The sequence below is a fragment of the Borostomias antarcticus genome, assembly GCF_949987555.1.
Source record: "Borostomias antarcticus genome assembly, chromosome: 19".
Lineage (NCBI taxonomy): Eukaryota > Metazoa > Chordata > Actinopteri > Stomiiformes > Stomiidae > Borostomias > Borostomias antarcticus.
Genome location: NC_140252.1, coordinates 15,423,501 through 15,446,455, shown reverse-complemented (window position 1 = coordinate 15,446,455; position 22,955 = coordinate 15,423,501). Strand labels below are relative to the sequence as shown.

Genomic DNA, 22,955 nt, shown 5'->3' with positions numbered 1-22,955 from the left:
AAATCGGACACAGTAAGTCCACAAAATCCATCACATGGTGATAAACTGATCATAAAACTATAAGTAGCCTACTATAGGTTACTTGTTCCAACTTGTTTCAACATTTTGTTTTCTATTACTAGTGAATGACACAAATCACATGACTCTGTTCATCTTTGTTTGGCAGGGCTACAGGAATAAGAGAGGGTTGCCATGTCTGAAAAGAAATCCAGGAGCTCTGACGCCCGTCCAAAATGTGGCATCCGCAGCTGGAGTGCGGACAGCTACGTGTGGCGGGGCAAGAAACGCTCCCGGAGCTCCAGAACCGAGCCCACCCTGGGGGGACCGGAGGCGGAGGGGTCCGAGGGGCAGGAAGTGGGGCGGTCCGCCTCCTCCCCCCGCAGACGGCGAGACAGGAAGTGCAGCTGCGCCGCCGCCGCCGGCGAGTCCGACGCGGACGCGCCGTGCCGGAAGGCCATGTCTCGGCGTTCGCTGCGGCAGAAGTTCCAAGACGCGGTGGGCCAGTGCTTCCCCCTGCGGTCCCACCACCACCACCACCACCACCATCACCACCACCACCAAACAGGGGCCTCGCGACCCTTCTCCGTCCTCCTCTGGTCCAAACGCAAGATCCACGTCTCTGAGCTCATGCAGGACAAGTGCCCCTTCTCCCCCAAGTCTGAACTGGCTCACTGTTGGCACCTGATCAAGAAGCACGCCCCCCATCCCAGCGCCACCGTGGGCCTGGAGGCCCCCCCCAAACCGTCTGTCCCGTCCACCTCCTCCTCCCCGCCCCCCACGCCGCTGTCCTGGGATGACATCAGCTCCCCGGGCCCCGACGGCGGCAGCCTGGAGGACTGGGACCCCTCCCGTCCGCACGGTGCGGCGCCGGGCTGCGGCCACACCGACTACATCCTGGTACCGGACCTGCTGCAGATCAACAACAGCCCGTGCTACTGGGGCGTGCTGAACCGCTTCCAGGCCGAGGAGCTCCTAGAGGGCCAGCCCGAGGGCACCTTCCTGCTCCGGGACTCCGCCCAGGACGAGTTCCTCTTCTCCGTCAGCTTCCGGCGCTACAGCCGGTCGCTGCACGCGCGCATCGAGCAGAACGGCAAGCGCTTCAGCTTCGACGGCCGTGACCCGTGCATGTACCGCGACCCGCGCGTCACGGGCCTGCTGAAGCACTACAGTGACCCGGCCGCCTGCCTGTTCTTCGAGCCGCTGCTGTCCCGCCCGCTGCCCCGGACCTTCCCCTTCTCCCTGCAGCACCTGTGCCGCGCCGCCATCTGCGACTGCACCACCTACCAGGGCGTGGAGACGCTGCCCCTCCCCCCCCAGCTCAGGGGCTACCTCAGAGAGTACCATTACAAGTGCAGCGGAGCCTGCGCCTTGTAGCGCGGTCTCTCTCTGTCTCTCTCTCTGTCTCTCTCTCTCTTTTTCTCTCTCTCGCTCTCTCTCTCCGGATTGACTGGACATAAACAGAGACTCTTGTGAGACTTTGACAGTGCCTGACTAGTGTATGCATGGGTGTAACTTTTTTTTGTTTTGTTTTGGGGGGGGGGGGGGTAAGGTCATGACCCCCCCCCCCCCACCCCAATAATGAGAACAGGTCAGTACGACCTCGCCCCATGCCAATAATATACCTTGATGATTAATTCATATTTGTTTCCAATTCCATTACTATATGTCCTATAAGGTACCAGACAGTTCATTTGAATGGCTCACTTTTACTTACAAAAGTATGTTAGTGTATGGAGGGTTAAGCCCACGCTATACTGAAGCAATAACTCATGAGAGGGTTGTGGTATACTCTGCACCTCGTCCTAATGACCGCAGGGTAACCCGTGGTATAGTGGTACACACCCTCATGAATTATTGCTTCAGTATACTGTGGGCTTTAGTGTCTGGCGGTTTAGGGTTAGTGTATGGAGGCTTCTATTCTTGTGAGAAGTCTTAACCAGACATATAGGAGACTGATGATGTGCCCCAGTGCCTGTTTTCAGTCGTCTGTCTTGGTTTGACATGTTGAATGAGATTCGGAGGGGTAGAGACAGAGAGAGAGAGAAAGACGGAGAGACAGAGAGTTGCTTACATGTCAGAGCTAATGAATGACCATGATGTAACTTCCTGAACAGTTAGGGGCTGTGAGGGTGTGTGTGTCATAGTCACATATCATATTTCTCACTAATCTCAACCTGATGAATAGCCTTTAGCTCTTTGCCTCTTTCAACATTGCCTACTGTACAGATGAAAGATGAGATGATTGTGTTCTACATACCTAAGGGAGGTTTAATACACGATACACTCAACTTTACTAACCCTAACCCTGCGGGAAGCTTCTTCTTATACTGTACAATCAACTTCATGGTCATGAAATGTCTTTTACATAAATACACACAGCCCCGTATGTGGTCCTCATGTTTTGCTACGCAGTGACTGATTGAATTTGAAGGGCGCATTTTCATTTATGGCCACACGATGGCGTTTAAATTACACTTTTAAACCCTGCATTGGGTGCAGGTTCATGTAATACAGTAGGCTAGTCACACCCGCCCCAGAAATGTGACCACTATTCAAATCTCTATCCATTTCTTAGTGACTACAAAAACGAAATATAATGTTTCATCACTTGTCAGAATCACCAAAACAGTTTTCTCATTAATACCCAATGTCTGATGTCAGCAGTTATAACACAGAACAATGTGTTGTCTTCCAGGATTGCGCACATTTTTTTATCTCTCAAATCAGCTGTTATTTGCTAATATTCACTTTGGGTACTGTAGCCTATTCATGTACCGTACACACACACACACACACAAAATAAATGGTAGTCATTGCCATATATCTGTGACAGCATGTGTTTTATTCAACATTTATAGTTATACGACTTTGAGTACTATGAAAAGCGCTATACAAGTTTGATGTAGGCCTATTATTATTATTATTATTATTATTATTACTATAGTGTTTTTTCCCACATTTATGGTGAGAGGCGTGCCATCATAGGCACTTCCTAAGACAGATAAATGTTTCAGCTCCAGTCATGCTCACCCAAGACTGTCTCCATCTGAAGGCAAGTTAATGCTTAGGGTTAATGGTGTGGAAATGCCTCTTCTTGAAGCATCTGAAAACAGCTCACACAACCTCCGGGAAAGGGCACCTCTAGTAAATGCCAGTGCTTCACAGAGAATCCGAAAAGATATAAAAGCCATTTTCCACTTTGAACGACAGGGTTCATATCTCCTAATCGTTCATCCGTCCATGTCTGTCTATAAATGGCTTTGATTTTATTATCCGTGCGCAGGCTTGGAGAGGCTGGTCAGAGTGCTGCGCACATTTTCACAACATGCTTATTGTAGCACTAGTATGTCCGAGCTGAGGAAGATACAATGTGTTCTGACTGGACAGAGACAGGAGCCATACTTATTGATCCAGCCATAGAAATGAAATATGCATGATGTCTCCGATGATTCAGTTATCTTTGTACTCAGAGCTTATCCAGAAGCTGGTGGAAGCTCTTATTACATTGGGCCGGAGGACGTAGACTTACCCCAGACAGTTCAGACAGACTGGCCCACCATGTAGCTGGGGACTTTTACGGTCAAACAAATCATTAAGTCAAATACTAGTGTAGTAAATACTTAAATGTAGTAATCACATAGAGCTGTGTGCATGACACCCTCTCACTATTCAACATACTCCCTCTCTCTCTCTCTGTATCTCTCTCACACACACACACACACAGACCAGTATAGAGACTATTGGATTTCATTATGGTAATATTTAGCCACAGCTGTCTGCAGCAGCCTATTTCCTGTTGTCTTTATTGGATTACCCAGAGGAACACCTCTCAGGCTAGCACTGGAAAATAAACCAAAGATCAGATTGGAAAACATGGGCCTTGGTTTACGCACATTCATAATCTCAGAAATCTGTTCATATGGCCATTTCGTTTTATATTCAAGTGTTTCTGAATGTTAATGTTTCCAATATCCTTCTACAAACTACGAACTATCAAATGAATAGTATGAATCTCTGATTTGTGGATGTCAGCCTGCCTGGCAGCCCGTCACCAGATGGGAGGAGTCGGAGGGAGTGGCCATAACGCGCTTGACGCTGACGTCGGCTGACTTTGCTGGCGGGAACTCTTAAGCGCTTTTCCTTGTCTTCTCATAGCGCGGGACTTTGCTACTCTACTCAAAGAAAAAAAGGCGTATTTCGTTCAGTGAGTTGCATTTAGTTAACGAATATAATCTTTTGGTGGATATTACGTTTGCATTGAAGATAAAAAAAAGTAATAGGACGTGCATCAGATGCACTAAGCCTGGTGTTGACATTGCGATTGTCCCTGGTTAGTGCTCTCAGCAGTCAACGTTAGGACTAGTTATCCAGATTCTAGTACTAGCCTAGCTATCTAACGTTGTCTGTCTTCAACACTACTGCGCGCTATCTTCCTAGCATACTTGACAAGCAACATTTTGTTTCCTTCTCTCTGTGACAGCTGTCGTATTGAAGATGCCTTGTGAAAGAAAGCCCATGCGCTATGGCCACTCCGAGGGCCATACTGACGTTTGCTTTGATGACAGTGGGAAGTAAGTAGCTGCTAACTGTAACCTGTTAATTAGCTAATATCTCTATGTTTTGAAATGCTGCTGTGCAGAGTCTGGGAACGGACTGTATTTTAAGAAGCACGCTCATATCCCCATCATTTCAACTCTTTTTTATTTTTTTAAAACTTACTTTCTATTATCTTACTTTCTATTCTCTTTTATCTACTATTTTAACTGTTTGAAGTTATTCTGTAAAGCACTGTGTGCTACAGTTGTTTGTATGAACAGTGCTATATAAATAAAGTTGACTTTGACTTTATTGGAACCTACCTATCTGTTGGTGAGTTTTGTTGTAAAGGTCTCCCCTGCTGGGTCCTTTCTCAGGTTCATCGTCACTTGCGGGAGTGATGGAGACGTGAGGATCTGGGAGAGCCTGGACGACGACGACCCCAAGTCCATCAGCGTGGGGGAGAAGGCCTACTCTCTGGCCCTGAAGGTGGGCTACTCTAGTCTAGCCGGCCACACCGCACCACACCACACCTCAGTAGGGCTAACAATTAAAGGAGGAGGTGTCACTCAATGGGCTACTCCAGCGTCAGTCATACTTAGCAGTGTTAGCATTTCACAGTAGTGCTAATATGTTGCCCACGGTTGTTGTGGATGTCCCTGATGGCAGTGCAGTCTTCATGTCCCCCCCATGTCCCCCTCATGTCCCCCCCATACAGAACAACAAGCTGGTGACCGCGGGCTCCAACAACACGGTGCAGATCCACACGTTCCCCGACGGTGACCCCGACGGCATCCTGACGCGCTTCACCACCCACGCCACCCACGTCTGCTTCAACGCCAGCGGCTCCAGGGTGGCCGCCGGGTCCAGGTATAACCGAGTGGCGCGCTGCGTCAACGCGGCGCTTGCTTGGCGCCCTTCGACGCGACCCGAACGCGGTCGGCGCGTTTGTGCTCGACGCCGTCGCGTCGGTGTGCTTTCGAGGGCGAATACAGGTTGAATTGAACGCTGCGGATGTGACTGATTGGGAATGAGGTGAACTGGGACAGAGGAGAATAAGCCATCTTAGATCGTCTTGGGTTTAGATTGAGACGAGGCCTGTTTTACTGTCTACGTTGAGACGTGCGAGTTAGGGCTGGGCATTGGCAAGGACCCCGCGATGCGATACGTATCACGATACATGAGTCTCGATACGATTGTATCACGATGCATTGCGATATACAATACATATTGCGACACATCTACATAATTTACTGAAAATGTAAAAACACGGTTGAAAACACAACTCCATCCCCCGCTCCCTGGAGGTGATCCTGAGAGCGGAGGGAACGGAAGGACATTTTAAATCCACTTAAAACATGAATAATGTAGCAATGAATTCTATCCTTCATTGTATATATCTATATTGCCTGTCTTGTTCTGTATATTTTCCTTGTGCAAAAAAAAAAATAGCGATACTGTGCTGTGGGAAATCGATACAGTATCGGCAGAGAGAAATATCGCAATGTGTTGCTGTATGGATTTTAGCGCACAGCCCTAGCGCGAATGGCGGGCAGGGTGGTAGCTGTACACAGCGTGCATTCCAATCGGCTTGTTTTGAGTCGAGATGGGAGGTAAATGTCTGTTGTCCTGCTAGTATTGATTTTCTCCCAGCAGGTAGGACCAGAGTGTATGCCCAGGCCATATCGCCAGGCTGATTGAACTATTTCCAGATGGCTAAATACCCATTGTAATATCGACTGGGGGAAACACAAGCAGCTGTGGCCTGTTAAGGATTATTTGACAGCCTCTCCGCGTAATAGATTAAGAAATGTGGCCGCCAGCAGTTGTTACACTCATTGTCCCGTTCAATCGTTAAAGCTCATTCACTTAGAATTCCACTTTGTCACTCACCTGGGTGCGTTTGTCTGTGTCCCTCAGTGACTTCATGGTGAAGGTTGTGGAGGTGTCCGACAGCAGCCAACAGAAGACTCTCCGAGGCCATGATGCGCCTGTGCTGAGTGTCACCTTTGACCCCAAGGATGAGTTCCTGGTAATAATCCTCTAGTTCCTGTTGTAGGATGGACCGCTCTTTAGACAATTGCTGCGTTTGCACACACACTTTTTTTCCCACTTAGATTGAATTCAATCCGTTTGAAGATTTTGGGGCAAATGTTTACATAGGATGTGATCTAATGGGTTATGCTGTTTATATGCGCCAACACATGTAATCGGAAAAGCATTGATGACACATGATACTTGATCGATTTATGAAAAGGTTTAAACTACCTCTCTGCAATTGGTTGTGCCTGTTTATTCGGATTGAGCTAAGCTCTGATTGGCTGTTCACCCTACTTGCTAAGGGTTTGAGGGTATATATATATATATATATATATATATATATATTTACACACACACACACACATATACCTACCTGGATAATATCCAGGATATTATATATAATATCCTGGATCTTCTGTTCACCTGGAGTAACTCTTTGAATCACTGTCATTTGTGGCCATCTTTAAATATGAAATAAGTGATTGTATTTTTTTGTACTTTATTTTACACTCTCAATCTCTCTCTCTCTCTCTCTCTCTCTCTCTTTCTCTCTCTCTCTCTCTCTCTCTCTCTCTCTCTCTCACTCACTCTCTCTCTCTCTCTCTCTCTCTCTCACATCCAGGCCTCTGCTAGCTGTGATGGGTCTGTGGTTGTGTGGAAGATTGAGGAGCAGGTACCCATCCAACAGACAAAATACGATCTTTCTTTAACTAGTACTTCGCTGCATGTTCCAAGTACATTTATATGCTCATTCAAGCATTAAGACACTTGTTTTTCTGTTGTAGTTTTAACGGTTATTCTATTGTAGTTCTAACAGTAACTCTGTGCCCGTGCAGACTCAGGCGACCAGCTGGCCGCTGCTCCAGAAGGCCAACGATGTCAGCAATGCAAAATCCCTGTGTCGACTGGCCTGGCAGCCCAGAACCGCTAAGGTACCGAGACTCAGCCAGCTCCTCTGTAGACTCTGTGTACGAGAACCTTACTATTATTATTATTATAGTTAAAAAAAACAAAAAAACATCTAATCTGTGTGTGTGTGTGCGCGCAGCTACTGGCCATTCCCGTGGGAACTAAAGTGCAGCTGTATGAGAGGGACTCCTGGGCCCACGTCAGCACGCTCTCCGATGACCTCATCACGCAGGTGAGGTCAGGGTCAAAGCAGCTGTTCCACATCCTGCCTGCTCTCTGCCTGCCAGTGGTTAAATGAGAAAAGAGTTAGGGTTGACCAGGGCTACGGTTGGGCAGTTTTATGGTTGACCAGGGTTATGGTTGTGGCATGTGGTTGTGGTTATGGCAGGGCTAGATTTCCAACAGCTCTTTGGAAACTGTGAGGTGTTTTAGCTTGCCCTGTAAATCAACTGACCCTTACCTCTCTCACCTGTACATAATTAACTCAATGGAAAGCGTGGCCTGTTTTATGTCAGTGACCTTGAGATTCCGGCTGTAAAGTAGTCATTACTAATCTCATCCCATCCTCCCTTCCTCTCTCTCTCCTTCTCTCTCCCTCTCTCTCTCCCTCCCCCCCCCCCTTCCTCCTCTCCCTTCCTTCAGCCAATCAACGTTGTGGCGTGGTCTCTGTGTGGGCGGTTCTTGGCCGCGGGCAGTGTTGGGGGCCTGCTGACTGTCTGGGACGCGGAGAGCAAGCTGTGTCTGGAGAGGTACGTACAAACAAACAGCGTTCGTTAAACGTTCACTCAACATCCCCGCGACGTGATATCGACAGTGCCGTAGCCCCATTATAGCGTGCTGAAATGTTCTCCTGCTGTGTCCCCCCTCCAAAGGCAGAAGCACGAGAAGGGCTACACAGTGTGCGGTCTGGCCTGGCACCCCTCGGGCACGCAGCTGGCGTACACGGACACCGAGGGCTGCCTGGGCATGCTGGACGGCCTCCCCTCCGCCCCCTCGACCGCGGCCGCCAGCGGCGCCAAGGTGAGTCCCGCCGACGGTTCCCGCGACCCTTCCGCGGCGAGGGCGTCTGTCAGGTTCGACTCTTACTGGTTGAAGCGTCTCCCTGCATCTCCTGGCTGATCCAAGCCACGCCCTGGCCAAGGAGTTCACGTTGCTTCTGTCTGGCTGCAGATACAATCTGCCACGATGCAGGCAATAAACTTAAGAACTAATTGATCCCTGGGGCCATTGGCCTTTTAAATAACTCAATGTGACGTGGTTTGTCGTAATTGCATTTATTGTTTATTGTTTGTCTGTTTTTACTGCTGACCGCATAATAAAGTTATAAATAATCTCTTATCAGGCTCCAGCCAAGGAGGCCAAGGATTACGACGACCTGTTTGACGACGACGACGGCGGACTCATGGACGAAGGCGGCAGCGTGAATCACTCGCCCGCTAAGAAGGCGGGCGGCGGCGACGCGGACGACGACGACGACGACCTGGTGCCCGCGACGGGGCGCGTGCGGAACCGAGGGGCGTTCCTGGAGGACGACGAGAACTCCCGAGGTGAGGAAGCTCCGTCGTCTCCTCGTCCCCCAGTTGAAGAACTTCAAGTTCAAGGACGGCCGGTGGCTGGTAGGAATAACCGGGCGTAGGCAAGACGCAGCCTGAAAACCCCAAATCCTTAACGATTCTGCTATCGATTCCTGTCGTTGCTGCGCATGCGCGATGACGTCGCACGCATGATGGTTTTGTTTTATTAGACCGCGGTAGAAGGGGCCGGCAACATGTCGTCTAGGCACAAACGTTCGAAAGTGTGGTTACATTTCACGCGACAAGATGAGAACATGGCCACTTGCAATGCTTGCAAAAACCTAGATCATCAAAGGAGGGAAATACTACAAATATGCAAAAACATTTGGCCACACAGCATGCGATAACTTTGCAGGAGTGTCACGTTTTTGATGCGCTCCGGAGTGACGTCAACAGCGCAGCTAACGTTAGTGTAGTCGAAGGTAAACTCCTCCAGAGTCCCTGTCTATTGTGTTAGTGCCATTTGTTTAATTGTGTAAACCAGCTTTCACTATATGAGTAATCTCCATTTCCATCCATGTAATTTAGATGATGACGTTCAGAGTCTGGCTGGTGGCAGTCGGTCTGGGTCAGAGGCTACTTCTTGTAGAAGTAGTAGAATTGTTAATTCTCCGTACAGTTGATGGTTGCAGACCTACTCAGTTCCATTTGGACTTCACTTGATTGTATTTGTTGCCAGTTGCCGCTGCTAGTTTGATTTTTGTCAGCTCAGCTCATATACCCTTTTTAAATGGAAGGAGCATTGTAATTTCTATTAGTAACATGTTAGACTGTTATTGGATTTAAAATTCAACAGAATAATTCATGTTTTATTTATCTTTTTCTATAGAAAAAATACTGATTTGTTTGTCAGTTTTATTTTTAGTTCAAGGTGAATACACCTTAAAAAAAACAAATGAATGTTAATTAACCTGTTTGTACTCTTTTTTGCCCAATGCGAATCAATAAGAGAATCGATAAGGAATCGGATCGATAAGCAGAATCGAAAATGTAATCGGAATCGCTAAAATCTTATTCCGGAATCGCTAAATTCCCATCCCTAGTGAAAACCCAGCATCAAGACACAGCGTGAAAACCTAGCATCAAGATGCAGCGTGAAAACCTAGCATCAAGATGCAGCGTGAAAACCTAGCATCAAGATGCAGCTTGAAAACCTAGCATCAAGACATGGCTTGAAAACCTAGCATCAAGACACGGCTTGAAAACCTAGTATCAGTGGTCGTATGTGTAACTGAACAAAAAGAACCAGTAGTGAACTGACACACGGCTGGAGGGTTAGTTTTCTAACTTCTACAGTCTCTCCCATGTGGCATCTCTCTCCCTCCCAGACATGTGGAGGTGGTCTCTCTCCCGTGATATCTCCGCGGAGGCGGTCTCTCTCTCTTGTCAACCCCTCTCCTGTGCCGTCTCCCTGTCCCTCCCAGACACCGGCTCCCTGAGGCTGGGCCTGGAGCCCTACGGCGGCGACGACGACGCGGGCAGCGCCATAGCGCCCCCCTCTGTCCCGGTGGCGCCCCTGCGGCCGGTGTACGACGGGCCTGTGCCCACCCCGGCCCAGAAGGCCTTCCAGGCCGGCTCCACGCCGGCACACCTGATGCATCGCTTCATGGTACGGCGCCTGTGTCACACCGCACATCGCCATGGCAACACCACACATCGCCATGGCAACACCACTCATCACCTTGACAACACCACTAATCACTGCAACACCGCAGATCACCATGACAGCAGCACTCCTATCAGAACGACAACACAAGGCCAGTTTCCCAGACAGGCGAAGGCTAGTGTCTGTATTTTGTCTGGTAAATGACTAGTTAGGGGTTAGGACTGCAGGGCTGAGGGGATGGCCATCTTTATCAAACACAAGTTACTCTCTCCTCCCGCTCTCCTCTCATCCCTCTCTCCTCTCCCTCTGGACCAGGTGTGGAACTCCATGGGCATCGTCCGCGGCTACAACGACGACCAGGACAACGCCATCGACGTGGAATTCCACGACACTGCGGTCCACCACGCCATGCACCTCACCAACTCCCTGGGCCACACCATGGCGGACCTGTCCCAGGAGGCTGTGCTGCTGGCCTGCCCCGGGACCGAGGAGCTCGCCAGGTACGGTCCAGGACCAGAGACACCCCCCCCCGTGACCATTCAGCACTGCTGCTGTCACTGGCTACATCCCCCACTGTCTCAAGTCAAATCAGGTCAAACTTTATTTATAATTAAACAATAACACACGAGAGGGGGTGATTTACTGTGGTTATTGGCACGGCTGTGGTACGGCCGCAGGCACCACAGCCGTGCCAATAACCACAGTAAAGCATGACCTCGATTGTCTTATTGCTTTTATACAACAGCACTGCACCGTCATTAAATATCTTTTTAAAAAATATGGGTTTAGTGTTCAATTAAATTCAATTTCGCTAAATTGTGTTGCTTTCGGCCCTCCGCAATCCGAAATAGTTCCCAATTGTTTACCGTTGCTATTGGCAACTTACAGCTGGTCCACAACATAAACAGAGCAAGCAAGCTTAGCACTATCCATTTTTTGAAGTAGGATATGTGACAGTTGGTGTATCGAATGGGAATCGCTGATTTGAATACACTATCACGCGAGTTTAATAGCCTACATACATCCATCACGTCATGATACAATGTATCAAAGCGTAGTGATACGTTTACCGGTGATTTGCTCGTTGGTATATTGTGGTTATAGCACGGCTTGGAATGCGTCTTAGCCAATCACAATGCGCGGTCGGAACTAGCTAGCACATTTAAAAACAACAGTCGTTGACCAAAGTACTGTACAGTGGGCTAAAGGCACTAAAGAATAAAATACAATGTAATAAATAGCAACTAACAAGACAATAAAAGAGATAAAATAAAATAAAAAAAACATACATAAATTATCGGGATGCTAAGCTCATCATGACATAAAGGCCACTGAGAAAAGGTTAGTTTTCAGGAGAGACTTTAAAGGCATCCAAAGTTTGGGCAGTTCTAAAATGCAGCGGTAGGCTGTTCCACAGCTTGGGGCCGGCTACTACAAAAGCTCGGTCACCTCTGGTTTTGAGCCTGGATTTAGGGACATCCAGGAGCAGCTGATTGCTTGACCTGAGTGCTCTAGCTGGGGGAGTTCAACTAGAATAGTAACAACATCTTAAGTCTCCTCTGTGATCCCTCCATCCCTTCCCCTCTCTCTCTCTCTCTCTCTCTCTCTCTCTCTCTCTCTCTCTCTCCATCTATCTCTCTCTCTCTCTCTCCGTCCGCCAGTAAGCTGCAGTGCCTCCACTTCTCCTCGTGGGACGCCAACAAGGAGTGGATGGTGGACCTGCCGAGCGGCGAGGACGTGCGAGGCCTGTGTCTGGGCCAGGGCTGGGCGGCGGCGGGCACCAGCGCCATGCTGCTCCGCCTCTTCTCCATGGGCGGGCTCCAGAGGGAGGTCTTCAGCCTGCCCGGACCCCTGGTCTGCATGGCGGGCCACGGGGAGCAGCTGCTCGTCGTCTACCAGAGAGGTTGGTGAACGTCATATCATGAGCTGTGTTCGGTATCGCTCCCTCGTTCCCTCACTCCCTATTCCCTATATGGGGTTCACCATGTAGTGAACTACCTAGGGAACGGAGAAAATGTAGGGTACATGGGCTGTTCCCTGCAAATGGAGTGTCTGTGTGTGTGTGTGTGTGTGTGTGTGTGTGTGTGTGTGTGTGTGTGTGTGCGCATGCGCGTGCGCGTGTTCAGGTACAGGCTTCGACGGAGAGCAGGCGTTGGGGGTCCAGCTGCTGCAGTTCGGGCGCAAGAAGAGACAGGTCATCCATGGCGAGCCCCTCCCCCTCTCCAGCAAATCCCACCTATCGTGGCTGGGCTTCACCGCCGAGGGTGAGTCAAGCCACACCCCCTTCCATACAAACTAGGTGACAGGTTTTCCTGAACACAGATGAATATAGACTATGAAAAATACCAGTAGAGATATGAGCACACTAGGCTCAGAGTGTCTGGGAAACCACCCAGGTATGACGTTGGTTGGCTCAGTGTTGTTGTATAATCAGGCTGTTTGTTCTGCAGGAACTCCATGTTTCGTCGACTCTGAGGGGGTGGTGCGCCTGCTAAATCGCTCCCTGGGAAACACGTGGACGCCGGTGTGCAACACCAGGGACAACTGCAAGGGCAAGTCCGACCACTACTGGGTAGTGGGCGTGCACGAGAACCCCCAGCAGCTCAGGTTAGACGCACCTCTGCTCCTCCCTCCTCCCTCTCTCCTCCCTCCTCCCCCTCTCTGCTCTCCTAGGCTGGCTCTGGCACTTTTCGTTTCTCCGTGTCCATGTTCCTTCCTTTCATCGCTCTCGGTGTGAGAGATGGACGTCCGGTCCTCCTCTTTCTTACCTCCATCTTCCTCCTCTCTCTCTTCCTCCTTTTCCTTTCTCCTCTTTCTTCCTCTCATATTTTCTCTCTTCTTCCTCTTCTCCCTCCTCTCCCTCTCTCTTCCTCCTCTCTCTCTTCCTCCTTTTCCTTTCTCCTCTTTCTTCCTCTCTTTTATTTTCTCTCTTCTTCCTCTTCTCCCTCCTCTTCCTCCTCTCTGTCTCTTGTGTTCTGTGTTCTTTAACCTTTGTTTTACCAGCCATGTTGGTGAAGAACAAGTTCTTATTTACAATAACGGCCGTGGCTAAACCTGTACATGGTGTAGTCTAGAGAGTGATTGACAGGTCCCTGTTGCCCCGCCCCCCCAGGTGTATCCCCTGCAAAGGCTCCAGGTACCCGCCCACCCTGCCCCGCCCTGCTGTGGCCATCCTGCCCTTCAAGCTGCCACTGTGTCAGACCACCACTGAGAAGGGCCAGATGGAGGTACAGCCCTACACACACACACACACACGCACACACACACACATACACACACACACACACACACACACTTAGTCACTTAGAATCAGCAGAGCACAGGAGCTGGACTATGTAGAAAAATAAATATTGTCTCTTCTCCCTCTCCCTGCCTCTCTCCTTCCCTCCACCCTTCCTCTCTCCTCCCTCTCTCTCTCTCTCTCCCTCTCTCTCTCCCTCTCTCCCTCTCTCTCTCTCTCTCTCTCTCTCTCTCTCTCTCTCTCTCTCTCTCTCTCTCTCTCTCTCTCCCTCTCTCTCCCCCTCTCTCCCTCTCTCTCTCCCTCTCTCTCTCTCTCTCTCTCTCTCCCTCTCTCTCTCTCTCTCTCTCTCTCTCTCTCCCTCTCCAGGAACAGTACTGGCGTTCGATGCTCCTCCACAACCACTACAGCTTCCTGTCGTCTAGTGGTTATGAAGTAGACGAGGAGGCTCAGAGCCAGGCTCAGAAGGAGCAGCAGGAGCTCCTCATGAAGATGTTCGCTGTGAGTCCTCTCCTCCTCTTCCTCCTTTTCCTCCTCTTCCTTCTCCTCTCCTCTTCCTCCTCTTCCTCCTCCTCTCCTCCTTTTCCTCCTCTTCCTTCTCCTCTCCTCTTCCTCCTTTTCCTCCTCTTCTGCTTCCTCCTCTCCTCCTCCTCTTCCTTCTCCTCTTCCTCCTTTTCCTCCTCTTCTTCTTCCTCCTCTCCTCCTCCTGTCCTCCTCAGTTGCAATGTCAGGTCATTGTTCCGCCTCCTTGAGTTGATCTGTGATCTCTCACTCTCACAGTCCATATTCACAAAGAGTGTGTGTGTGTCTATGTGTGTATGTGTCTGTCTGTCTGTCTGTCTGTCTGTCTGTCTGTCTGTGTATACGCGTGTGTTTGTGAATACGCGCATGTGTGTGTGTCTGTACGTGTGTGTGTGTGTGTGTGTGTGTGTGTGTCTGTGTACGTGCGTGTGTGTGTTCTGTACCAGCTGTCCTGTAAGCTGGAGCGGGAGTTCCGCTGTGTGGAGCTGGCCGAGCTGATGACCCAGAACGTGGTGACCCTCGCCATCCGCTACGCCTCGCGCTCACGCCGCATGGCGCTCGCCCAGCGCCTCGGCGAGATCGCCCTGGAGAAGGCCAATCAGCTACAGGAGGAGGGGCTAGAGGAGGAAGAGGAGGAGGAGCCCCAGTACTCTAGTGCCAGGAGGAATTCTAGGTAAGGGAATTCAAAATCATTGTGATTGGATTCAGCAGCTTCTGTGGTTTGTTTTTGTTTGAAAGAGGATTATTGTGGCTGAGGGTGTTTTGTTGTGTTGTGTTGTGTTGTGTTGTGTTGTAGCTCTGGCCAGGCTGAGCGACGGCCAGGCCGCCAAAACAGCAGCAGAACAGCGCAGGAGGAAGATGGCGAGGAAGAGGAGGAGGAGATTCAGGAACAGCACATGGACACAGAAGAAGCAGAGAGCAGGAGGCAAGGTATGACCATCCATCCATCTCTCTTCCTCTGCCTCTCCACTCCTCTCTTCCTCTGCTTCTCAAGATGCCTTTATTTGTCACATGTAATGTACAGTATGGTGTAAAGTCACAGTGAAATGTTGCTGCCAACTCCAAGATTATGCTCAATACAAATGAATTCCAATGCTCAATTTACAAATGATTCTCAGTGTCTCTCCGGCCATCCTTCTCTCTCTCCACTCCTCTTCCTCTCTGCTCCTCCCTCCTGAATGTGTTCTCTCCACTCTGTTCCTGAGGAAGTGGACAGCTCATATTATGTGTAGATGTCTAGCTCCTGACCTCTAGTAGCGTTTGACTGAGATGACCGCTGTATCCTGCAGGTCCGAATCCGTTTGCTAAAGCAGCTGCGGCGTCCCCCGAGAAACCGTCTCCCAAACCTGGTCAGTTCACACAAACACAGATTATCACACAGATTATCTCAGTTCACACCAGCACAGATTATCTCAGTTCACACCAGGACAGCTCCACACAGATTATGTCAATTCACACCTGGACTGATTATCTCAGTTCACACCAGCACAGCTCCACATATATTATCTCATGTCGCACCAACACAGATTATTACATTACAATATCTCAGGTCACATCAACACAGATTATATCTATTCCCACCAACACAGATGATCTCTATTCCCACCAACACAGATTATCTCCGTTCATATCAACACAGATGATCTCTGTTCACATCAACACAGATTATCTCAAGTCACACCAACACAAATGATCTCTGTTAATACCACCACAAATTAACTCGGCCCACACCAGCTCAGCTCCACACAGATTATCTTGCTGTTCTGTCTCTAATATTTACTCTCAACTCAACTAGTCTGTTTAGACACCGTAGTGAGTGTTACTGGTCTGTTACTAGTCTGTATTTAGACACTGTAGTGAGTGTTACTGGTCTTGTTACGGGTCTGTGTTTAGACACTGTAGTGAGTGTTACTGGTCTGTTACTGGTCTATATTTAGACACTGTAGTGAGTGTTACTAGTCTGTATTTAGACACTGTAGTGAGTGTTACTGGTCTGTGTTTAGACACTGTAGTGAGTGTTACTGGTCTGTTACTGGTCTATATTTAGACACTAGTGAGTGTTACTAGTCTGTATTTAGACACTGTAGTGAGTGTTACTGGTCTGTTACTAGTCTGTATTTAGACACTGTAGTGAGTGTTACTAGTCTGTATTTAGACACTGTAGTGAGTGTTACTGGTCTGTATTTAGACACTGTAGTGAGTGTTACTGGTCTGTTACTAGTCTGTATTTAGACACTGTAGTGAGTGTTACTGGTCTGTGTTTAGATAACGTAGTGAGTGCTACTGGTCTCTTACTGGTTTGTGGTTCGACGCCGTTGTGAGTGTTACTGATGAGTTCTCATCTCTCTTGCAGTGAATAAGGAGGGCCGGGTGAACCCCTTCAAGGTAAGTCACTGAGCCAGCCAGAGGACAAGAAGCGATGCTAGCCTGCCTTTTCTCTCCATAATAACCACCCCTCCAGCCCCCACCCCTTACCTCTGATTGGTTGTGCCGTGCCTCTACTCCAGGTGTTGGGCTCCGGGAGGTCGTCGGGGTCACCTGGTCAACCCAGGGTCACCAACGTCCTGGACAGCATGACCTCGTCCAGCAGGAAGCCCTCGCCCCTCCACAGCGCCGGGGGGAAGCAGGGCAGCAAAGCCCCCGTCCTCAAACCCCTACCGCCCCGGCCCAAGACCAAGGTGACCTGCTGTACCTCCAGCCCCCTAACCAGCAAGATAACACACACACACACACACACACACACACACACACACACACACGTAGATACTCATACACAGCTGTCTCCTCCAGACCCAGTCAACACTGCTGCAGATGACAGCCCCTAAAGCAGCCAATAAGAAGCCAGAAGAGAGGGAGCCAGCTGTGGATAGGCTGAAGCAGCCGGAGGCCCCGCCTCCAGTCTCCCCGGGAGAGAACGTTGAGAACAACAAGTAAGAAGCTCCAGCTCTGCCCAGTTCACTGCTGTTGTCGATGTATCGGGCCAGTGGTTAGGTACTGATGTGTGTGTGTGTGTGTGTGTGTGTGTGTGTGTCAGGCCAAAGACGGGCTTCCAGTTGTGGCTGGAGGAGAACAGGAAGCTGATCCTGGCGGAGCACCCAGACCTGGAGGAGACGGACGTCATCAAGGAGGCCATGGGGCGCTTCAGGACCCTGTCTGCTGAAGACCGGCTGGTACGACCCCGACCCTAACCCTAACGCTGTCTGCCAACGACAGGCTGGTAGACCTCGACCCTAACCCTGACCCTAACCCTGTCTACCAACGGCAGGCTGGTAGGATGCCTAATGTCCAGAAATACATCGTGGTTTGCTTGCATCACCAGCTCACACCAGAGTGAACTACATGTGCGTGCCTCTGTGCCTTTTTATGTCGAAGTCCCATTGAGATATAGTCCTCTGGGTCAGACAGGCAGATAGACATTTACATGTTTAAAAACATACAGGGTACAACACACACAACCAAACGATGTAAACAAACATCATGACAATTTACATAGAGGAAACATGTACAGTATACGTACAGTACCTCTCAGAACATTTGTGGCACCGACACATCTCACTGTAGGTGTGTGTGCGTGTGTGTGTGTGTGTGTGTGTGTGTGTGTGTGTGTGTGTGCTGGAAGGGGGTTGTAGATAGATCAATAGAATGATCCTCCAAGGGGGAAAGGCAAAGATTGGAAATTCAGGTATAGAATAGAATATGCATAGTAGCAATAAGCACAAAAAGGACTATATAGTATATAATCCAGTATAGTACGTGCATGTGTAGAGTATAGTATAGGATATGTACACATACATCCAGTCTGTATTAATAGATATGTCCAGGAATACACATAAATACACTACATGCATCCAGGCTGTATAGAGATGTCTTGTAATATACATACAGTACATACATGCACCTTCACAACACTCAGTGAATCTCAGGCACTGTTATAGAGTCTGATGGCCGCTGGCACAAAGTAACGTAAAGTAAAGTAGTCTGAACCTTTCTGTATTGCACCCGGGTGGGATGAGTCCATGGCTGAAGATGCTCTCCATCTGCCACAGCTCGTCATAGAGGGGATGAGAGGGGTTTTCCAGAATGGACTCCAGTTTGTCCCTCATCCTCCTCTCCACCACAGTCTCCAGGCTGTCCAGCTGTTGCAAAAAAAGCATATGAGTGCGCACAACTCCAAATAAATCTGGAGCAGTAACGGGTGCCAGGTCAAGGGCTATAATGAATGAAGGAAAGCACCGGCACTCACGAGATAGACAATGGTCTTCAAAACTTTAATGGGCAGGAATGAATGTTTCGGCCTTAAGCCTTCATCAGCATAAAAGTCACATTTCTGATTTCTGAGGATTCATCTGTGTATAGGCCGCCTAGTCCGGCCTAGTAGAGCAGGAAGATGTAAGACTAGGGCCAAGTAATTAGTATGTGGATGGAGAAGAGAATCACCCCTAATCATGGCTTTACATTGGGCACAGTTAGAACAAGGGAAGTTGCCACCTGGCAGACTGGAGAGAAAATTCTGAGGGGGAACAAAGCAGTCAGCTCTGACCAGAGAGTCCTTTAGGCAAGGCAAGTTTATTTATATAGCACATTTCAGCCACAGGGCAATTCAAGGTGCTTTACATGAGACATTAAAAGCATTAAAACAAAAAGCAAGACATTATAGACATTTAAACAAAAAGCAGGACAAATAGAATACAGGAATAAAAGTTACAGTGCAGTATACTGATAAACATAGCTCCTCTTAGAAAGCAGTGGCAAAAAGAAAAGTCTTCAGGCTTGTTTTAAAAGAACCAAGAGTTGCAGCAGACCTGCAGTTTTCTGGAAGTTTGTTCCAGATATGTGGAGCATAAAAACTGAATGCTGCTTCTCCATGTTTTGTTTTAACTCTGGGGACAGAAAGCAGACCTGTGCCAGACGACCTGAGTGGTCTGGATGGTTCATAGCATATGAGCAGATCAGAGATATATTTTGGCCCTAGACCATTCAGTGCTTTATAAACCAACAGCAGTATTTTAAAGTCAATTCTTTGACAGACAGGAAGCCAGTGTAAAGACCTTAGTACTGGTGTGATATGCTCCACTTTCTTAGTCTTAGTGAGGACTCGAGCAGCAGCGTTCTGAATCAGCTGCAGCTGTCTGATCGATTTTTTAGAGAGACCTGTATACATGCCGTTACAGTAGTCGAGTCTACTGAAGATAAACGCATGGACAAGTTTTTCCAAATCCTTCTGGGACATAAATCCTTTGATCCTTGATATATTCGTCAGGTGATAGTAGGCTGACTTTGTAATTGACTTAATGTGGCTGTTGAAATTCAGGTCTGAGTCCATGACTACACCAAGATTTCTGGCTTCGTTTGTGGTTTTTAGCATTACTGATTGAAGTTGAGCTTAGGTTGCTGGCACGTTTCTGTGCAAATATGGGCAAGTTTTTAAAAGAATGGCCTACTAAGGGGTCACTAGATAAAATATGCCAGTGTTTGGTGACACATTTCTTGTGATATAGGAGAGAAGGTGGTAGCACATATAATTCTAGAATCTCTCTTAGGGTGGGGTTTTGAGGCCAAAACTCTCTCTCAATATGTAGTGCCTTATCTAATCCATTCAAAACAATATGATCCTCATAGCCTCTTTCTCTGAAACGATTACACATATCATGAGCTTGTACATTAAAAGTGCTGTCATCACTGCAGATTCTTTTAGCTCTTAAGAGTTGGCTATAAGGAAGAGCCTTCTTCAAATTCCTGGGGTGATAGCTACTAAAATGTAACAGAGTGTTTCCATCAGTCTGTTTTCTGTAGACACGGGTACAGAGGCGATCTGTTTTGTTCACAAGTACATCAAGAAATGACACAGCATCTCTGCTATGCGTCAAGGAAAACTTGATAGTAGGCAATTTAGAATTCAAATGGCTGCAGAAAGACTCTAAATCAGCAACAGAGCCTGAGAATATGCTAAAAATATCATCAATATACCGAAACCAGCATTTGATCATAGTCAAGAAAGGGTTGTTATGGTATTCAAACTCCTTTTCAAACTTTCCCATGAAAAGATTTGCATAATTAGGAGAACATGCGCTGCCCATGCTGACACCCTGGCTCTGTAACTAAAAATAATTTTCAAACTTGAAATAATTCTTGTTTAGGACCAGCTCTGTAAATTCTACTAACAAATCAGTGGGGGGCAGGGTCTGGTTCTCTCGTGAATCAAGGAAACGTTTGAGTGCCTCTAAACCCTCTCTGTGGGGGACAGTGGTTTAAAGGCTTACAATGTCCATAGTACAGAGAATGTCCGTACTTTGAAGATTCTGGATAGAGGATATTTTATTAAGAAAATCGGTGGTATCTTTCAAATAAGAAGGAAGTTGGAAAACAAATTATTTAATGTGGAAGTCAATATATTGTGATATAGGTTCAGTGAGTGAGGTTCACTGGTTGCCAGCGACAATAGGGCGCCCTGGAACTGATTCAGTGCATGATTTATGAATTTTAGGAAGGGTGTAGAAAATAGGGCGTACAGGGTGTTGCTGGTACAAGAAGTCAAATTCATTTCTAGATATCAACAGACCATCTTTAGCTTTACTGAGAGCAGTTTTAATCTCTTGAGAACTTAAGAGTCGGATCATAGCTTAAGGGTCTGTAAAACTCACTGTTTGACAATCGGCGCAAAATGTAACTTCTGTCAGCTTCCATATTTTAAATCACCACAGCGCCACCCTTGTCAGCGCTTCTAATCACAATAGAAGAATCCTTAGAAAGATGATCAAATGCTTGGCACTCTTGCAATGATAAATTGGAGAACACTTTATTTTTTATCATTTTAAACAAAGCACAGGTATCCTGTTCAACAAGCCTACAAAAAGTGGCCACAGAGGAATTGTTAGCGGGGGGCATGAAATTATTTTTAGGCTTCAGGTTGGGCCCATAGGGTGTGGTTCCAATAGGCGGGTCCTCTGTCAGGGAAGGGGTAGCCTCTGGCTGGAGAGATTGGGAGGATCTTCTGTCAAAAAACACTCTGTTTGACAGATCTGAAGAATCTAAAAAGTTCTACTCTGGTAAGGGGGCAAGGGCCAATCACCACACAGAATCTCTAATAGCAAATAGGATTCATCTGTGTATAGGCGACCTATACACAGATGAATCCTATTTGCTATTAGAGATTCTGTGTGGTGATTGGCCCTTGCCCCCCACCCCTTACCTATATAACTGTCTGTCAGAAATGTGACTTTTATGCTGATGAAGGCTTAAGGCCGAAACGTTCATTCCTGCCCATTAAAGTTTTGAAGACCATTGTTTATCTCGTGAGTGCCCGGTGCTTCCCTTCATTCATTGTCCAGTTGTTGCCCCAAGACAGAGCCGGCCCTCCTCACCAGCCTGTTCATACCTGATGTGTGTGTGTGTGTGTGTGTTTGGATGGGTGCGTGCGTGCGTTAGTACATTTTCACTCTGTGACCCCCGTGTGCTAAGCCACTCAGAAGAAGGATGGATGACACTCCACACAACCTTGAAGAGGGAGGGAGGGAGGGAGGCTGTAGATGCCGGTTGCTTGGGAACCCTGGCTGGGGGTGATGGTTAGCTAGGGCACAAAGCATTGATCTTATGGTAATGATGAAGAGTAAAGTGTGTTTGTGTGTGTGTGTGGGGGGGGGGGGTCTGTATGGGTGGAGATGACGTGTGTGTGCGTGTGTGCGTGTGTGTGTGTGTGTGTGCGTGCGTGTGTGTGGACGGACATGGGAGAATAGGAGTGGGGGTGTTGTAGCAGGGCTGGGTCACAGGCTACCGGTGACTCATCTCTGCTCTGCTACCGCCGCGGCTTTTGTCTCTGCTCGCGGAAAAACACAAGACGCAGAAGGGCTGGCGGCCTCAACGACAGCAGCCTGTCAATAGTGATTATACACAACAGGATGCAATTTAAAACCCTGTGTCACTCCGTGTGTGGGGGGGGGGGAGATGAGACTGGAGTTCCAGTCTATATTTGTCCATATTTGAACCACTTTTGTAAGCGTGTTTGTTTTTTGTTTTTTTTTCCGGTAGTCCTTTACGGAGAGAGCCAAGGGCCCCGCTGGAGACGGGGCGGACGCCAGGAAGAGGAAGAGAACGGAGGAGGGGTGGCACGGAGAAGAAAACACACGTACAGATGCGGACGAGAGCGCCAAAAAGAAAAAGGCCTTGGACCCCTCGGCCAAGCTGTCAGCGTTCGCTTTTAACAAAAACTAACCTCAAGAGCCCATATAGCGAACGCTCCTTTCCCATGTGTTCCTAATCTTAGGGGGTTCAGTCAGATGTTGTCATGCCGTTCTTCGTGTCCGTGCTACGAGGGAAATCGTTGAAAGGTTCTCTTCCCTCCGGGGATTTTGATCAGGACCCAGAATCTCTGTCCTGCTTAGCATGCATGTAATGCTGCCTCAATCAATCGTTTATTCCCAGTGTGCTCCCAGACCGGGTGCATCTAATAGACGGCACTAATTAAAGCGAAATATCTGAGCTACTTGACGTGGCAAAAAGCGAACGTGAGAACGCTGGGGCTGTTAATAAGGAC

General features: G+C 48.4%; 2 protein-coding genes across 2 annotated transcripts; both read left to right on the top strand.

Moving 5' to 3' along the window:
- Positions 1 to 192: 192 nt before the first annotated feature.
- On the top strand, positions 193 to 1,374 carry socs4 (suppressor of cytokine signaling 4; the record flags this gene model as incomplete). Its single annotated transcript, XM_084453379.1, has 1 exon — positions 193 to 1,374. One exon carries the CDS (start codon positions 193 to 195, stop codon positions 1,372 to 1,374), a length of 1,182 nt encoding a protein of 393 aa, XP_084309505.1.
- Positions 1,375 to 4,494: 3,120 nt separating this feature from the next.
- Positions 4,495 to 22,633, top strand: wdhd1 (WD repeat and HMG-box DNA binding protein 1; the record flags this gene model as incomplete). The annotated part of the gene is made up of 25 exons (XM_084453273.1): positions 4,495 to 4,571; positions 4,914 to 5,025; positions 5,255 to 5,406; positions 6,457 to 6,568; positions 7,199 to 7,249; positions 7,413 to 7,508; positions 7,625 to 7,717; positions 8,128 to 8,238; positions 8,362 to 8,505; positions 8,828 to 9,032; positions 10,484 to 10,668; positions 10,981 to 11,165; positions 12,327 to 12,568; positions 12,792 to 12,929; positions 13,116 to 13,272; positions 13,778 to 13,892; positions 14,273 to 14,404; positions 14,872 to 15,098; positions 15,222 to 15,355; positions 15,715 to 15,774; positions 16,779 to 16,810; positions 16,933 to 17,103; positions 17,216 to 17,355; positions 17,460 to 17,595; positions 22,451 to 22,633. The coding sequence occupies 25 exons, from the start codon at positions 4,495 to 4,497 to the stop codon at positions 22,631 to 22,633; spliced, it is 3,390 nt and encodes a 1,129-aa protein (XP_084309399.1).
- Between the last annotated feature and the right edge of the window lie 322 nt (positions 22,634 to 22,955).